At 41.5% G+C, this 4957-nt stretch overlaps 1 protein-coding gene across 1 annotated transcript; it reads right to left on the reverse strand.

Annotated features, from left to right (window-relative positions):
* Window positions 1-455: 455 nt before the first annotated feature.
* Window positions 456-1406, reverse strand: LOC102848774 (olfactory receptor 1444-like). The gene has a single exon (XM_006900421.1). It carries the CDS (start codon window positions 1404-1406, stop codon window positions 456-458), a length of 951 nt encoding a protein of 316 aa, XP_006900483.1.
* Window positions 1407-4957: the final 3551 nt, after the last annotated feature.

The raw sequence follows: 4957 nt of genomic DNA on the forward strand, positions 1-4957 counted from the left end.
TACAAATGCAGAGTAGGAACGAGGCACATTCAGTTACACATCTCAATCTCCTTCCTTAAAACACATCGTGAATCTATCACAAAGAAGGTTTGAATGTTCCATGTTCTTGTTCACTAAGAATAATAGTATCATCCGAAGTGAAGCATTTCAAAGTGCTGTTTTTTATGACTTCTCCTTCTCTCAGATATAAGCACCGTTTTGGAGAATAGACAGAACCAAAAGCTGTCAAACCGAAATAGTCATGATGATCACCATAATTCTTCCATTCCCAACAAGAGTGACGAGGTAAATGAACAAAAATATCAGAAAGAGGGGAACCTGAAGTTTAGGGTCATGTGTTAATCCCAAGAGGATGAATTCTGTTGCTTCAGTTCTGTTCTCCATTGAGATGAACTTGACTTTAATCTGTAGTACCTCAAATCTTAGAGAAGATTTCCCCCTCCATCATCTTCTGACTACTTCCCACGCACGCTTAAAGACTGGGGGTAAAGTTGGTTGAGTATTTTCCAGAGAGCACTTTTCACTTCTTTGTTCCTAAGACTGTAAATCAAGGGATTCAGCATGAGGATCACCACGGTGTAAAACACAGATGCTATTTTGTCTGTGTCCATGGACTGGCCAGAGCTGGGCTGCAGGTACATGAAGATGATAGTGCCGTAGAAGATGGAGATGGCAGTGAGGTGGGAGGCACAAGTGGAGAAGGCTTTCTTCCGGCCTTCAGCTGAGCGCATCCTTTGAACGGCAATGTATATGAAGAAGTAAGAGATTAGGATGACTATGAGGGTGAAAAAAACATTGAAGCCCACAACAAAGAAGACCACCAGCTTGCTGGTGTGTGTGTTGGAGCATGAGAGGGCCAGGAGTGGTGGGATGTCACAGAAAAAATGATGGATCTCATTCGAACCACAGAAGGAGAGTCTGAAGGTGTCTGCTGCATGGATGGTGGCATTGACGAAGCCACAGACGTAGGACCCAGCGGTCAGGAAGGCACACACACCTACTGTCATGGTGGTGGTATAGTGAAGAGGTCTGCACACTGCTGCATGGCGGTCATAGGCCATGGAAGCCAGAAGGTAACACTCAACAGTGGCAAAGCCCACGAAGAAAAAGAACTGAGCAGCACATCCATTGTAGGAAATTACTTTGTTCCCCGACTGTAATGCCGCCACCATCTTGGGCGCCACAGCAGTTGAGTAACCCAGATCCACAAAGGAGAGGTTACTGAGAAAGAAGTACATTGGAGTGTGGAGATGAGAGTCCAAGTAGATGATCACCATCATTCCTCCATTCCCAACAAGAGTGACGAGGTAAATGAGCAAAAATATCAGAAAGAGGGGAACCTGAAGTTTAGGGTCATCTGTTAATCCCAAGAGGATGAATTCTGTTGCTTCAGTGTTGTTCTCCATTGAGATGAACTTGACTTTAACCTCTAGTGGCTCAAAAGAAAAAAGGAGATGAAAGTCTAAGTGGGATGATGACATGATTTGAAAATATGACACTTAACAATACCACCACACACCAGGTACCTCTTGAAGAGCGTTGGTGTTGTTGTTGTTGTTATTGCTATTGTTGTCGTATGCCATCAAGTCAAAACTGACCCATAGTTTACTGTCCAGCAGGTTTTCAGAGGCAGTTACTCACGTTGGAGGAGATTGCCCATCCTTCTCCCTTGGGGTGCAGTTTCTTGCCACTAGGCCACCAGTGCTCCGTTCAGGAGTTTTACACGTAGGTAACTCATTTAATTCTAATACCCATTCTCTGAGGAGCTCTGGTGGCCTAGTGGTAGGAAAATGCGCTGCAATCCCAAAGGCAGGCAGTTTGAATCCACCAGCTGCTCCACGAGAGAAGGATGGGCAATCTCCTCCCGTGTGATTCACTGTCTCTGAAAATCTGCTGGAGGGTGAGCTATGGGTCTGTTCCAACTCGACAGTGCACAACAACAACCACCGCCACTTTGAGATTGAGTCCACCCTTCCCTTGTTTCACGCAAGCAGAAATTATAGGTATGAAAATAATATTTCATGTCCTCATTTTAAAATTTTCACTTTGATAAATAATTGTGACTTAAAGCATGTAAATAGGCTATTTTGCTTACTTCTTTTTAAGCTATTTCCGGTGTGTTTTATACTTGGATTCCCTTTTATGGCTATTTTCTTCTAAGATTTTTGTATCAGTTATTTAGGACTGTTGTTGTTGCTGTTAGGTGCGTCACTCATAGCAACATTATGAACGACCGATCTGAACTCTGTCCTGTCCTGCACCGTCCTTATCATCCCTGACACACTTGGGCCCATTGCCATGGTCACTGTATCAATCCATCTCATGAAGGGTCTTCTCTTTTTTTGGCCCTCTACCTTTCCGATTATGATGTCCCTCTTCAAGAACAGCCTCTCCTACCAACATGCTCGAAGTATGACAGACATAGCTTCATCCTTGCCTCCAGTTGCACTTTTTCCAAGACATAGCTGTTTGTTATTTTGGTAGTCTAGGGTATATTCAATAGTACTTTCCAATACTACAACTCAAAGGCATCAATTCTTCTGTCATTCTTATTCTTTGTCCAGGGTCCAGATGCATAGCAAGTGATTGGGAAGACAATGACTTGACCCAGGTGTACCTTAGTCTTTAAACTGACATTATTGCTCTTTAGGACTTAGGAGAGGTCCCTGACAGCAGACTTTCTCAATGCTATACTTCTCTTGATCTCCTGACTTCTGGTACCAAGGGTGTTGGTTGTCGAGCCAAACAAGATGAAGTCTTTGACAACTTCAACTTTTTCTTTTTATATTATGATGCTACCCTATTGGGTCAGTGGTGAGAACTTTTATTAATAATTAAGTAATTATTGCCCCAAAGCATATGACAAATAAGTATTTAAGATGGAAAACAAACTCTGGTCTATCTGATGCTGAATCCGGAGACTTTTTTGTTGTTGTTATGTCAGAATCAACTCATAGCTGACTTTCCAGTGAGTTTTTAGAGGCTGTGCATCACACGGGGAAGACTGTCCATCTTCTTCCACTGAGCAACTGGTATATTCAAATTGCCCGCCTTTAGGTTGGCAGGGCAACTCTACCCACTAGGTTTACCAGAGCTCCCTAACTACAACTACAATTTTAACTACAATTCTTCCTTTAATGTCTTACTAATTTATCCTTCAATAGTCACTCAATTTAAGTGAATGTGTGTGTGTGTGTGTGTGTGTGTGTGTGTGTGTGTGCGTACACATTATGTATTGACCTCCTGTCAGAAGTCTTTGCCATTGCTTCTGGTAATAATAAACTCTCATTTCTCTATTTTCTCAAAACACCCGAGTCTTAGTTGATTATCATGCAATTTGTTGAACAATTTCCGAGCTCCCTAAGTAGCACTAAGCACCTTGAGATAGTGAATATCTTCATTCTTTTTGGCCTACAAAGCTTACCATAACCCCTGCTACATGCAAGTAATGATTAAATTGAATAGAACATCAGTAGAAAATTGTTAAAATATTTTCCGTACCTCTTAACTCCAGGGGAAAGTAGCGTATTGGGGTTTTGTTTGTTTACTTTGATTTGATTTTGTCTATCTGGGTTCATGCTTCCTGCCAAAATATTAGCGTAGCATTAGGGTAGGATAAATATTCAAAATTGTGAGTTATTAAATAGACAGAATAGGAGAGTGGACTCTGCCTTAATTTTACTATCCTCTCTCCCTTTATTTTTCCTCAGCCTGAGGTATATACAGGTTTTAGCTGATTCTGGTTGCCTGGTAGATGGGACCAGGCTCAGGAAATGAAGTATTAAGTGGAGGCAACAAAGAGAGGGAGAAACATAGGACTAGAAGGAGAAAAATGCTTCAGCTCTGCATGACTTTGGCTTACCTTGAATTCTTCTACCTATTTATCATGTGATTTTGTTTCTCATATAAATACACATTTTTATGTCTCTGCAACAGGTGTGAAGAGGTTAATAAATTTTAGAAATGATCAGTCTAGGTCATCTAGCAGTTCAGGAGCTCTCCATGACAGCACAAACAGAGGGTCAGTCCAGCTCATCCTGTGGAGAATCACTGTGTGACTAGGATTACAAGACCTGCCTCAGCCAGCCCAGGAATCACTACTGGACAAAGCTCGGGATAATATTCCACCTCCTCAACTCCAATTGTTATCAACTTTACAAATAATGACCCTGGTAAATGCCTTTATGGATATATTCTCGTGTTTCATTCTTTCACCTGGATACATTTTTAGGATTTTGGGTTTTTACTGATAGCTCTCCATCCAGCGAGGTTCTATTACCATCTCCTACCAGCAGCACTTTATTTATCCAGGGCTCTTAGCCTTTGTCTCAGGCCTAAATTCTTTACTTTAACAGACACAATAGTCTACAATCTAAAGAATTTTCTGAGTCTTCATGGCCTTCAATATTGCACACTATGTCATTTGCAAAATCTGGACCGTGTTCCAGAAAAGTGTCTCACTGTCAGCAATATTGATTTTAGGGACTATGGTTCTTTGTTATGGAAAGATGTCCTCTGCATTCAAGAATGATTAACCCCATCCCGGGCCTCTCTGCACCCGAGGCCAGTTGCATTTTCTTATCAGTTGTTATAGCCAAAAGTGTCACAAGTTCCCCATGTGGAAACATTCACCCCAGTATAAAGAGCGTATTTAAAAAAAATCATTCATTGTGCATTTCCTTAACAGATACTTCAACAAGATTGATATATATGTATATATGCATTTTCTGTGATTTTTTATGCAAATAACATGTACTTTCTGTGTTTGCTCACCAACTGCTCCTTCCCACCAAGGTATTTTCATAATTAATGCCATACCTATTTTGTATTTTACAAATTCCTACTTTAAAAAGGTAGGAAGGAAGGAAGGAAGGAGGAAGGGAGGGAGGAAGGGAAGGAGGGAGGGAGGGAGGGAGAGAGAGAGAGAGAAAGAAAGAGAGAGAGAGAGAGAGAGAAA

This window comes from Elephantulus edwardii, unplaced genomic scaffold (assembly GCF_000299155.1).
Source record: "Elephantulus edwardii isolate Elephantulus edwardi_28Jun2011 unplaced genomic scaffold, EleEdw1.0 scaffold00284, whole genome shotgun sequence".
NCBI classification, from domain to species: Eukaryota; Metazoa; Chordata; class Mammalia; order Macroscelidea; family Macroscelididae; genus Elephantulus; species Elephantulus edwardii.

Excerpts from the sequence above, each read along its gene's own strand:
- LOC102848774 (XM_006900421.1), bottom strand. The coding sequence starts at position 1,406 with ATGGAGAACAACACTGAAGCAACAGAATTCATCCTCTTGGGATTAACA.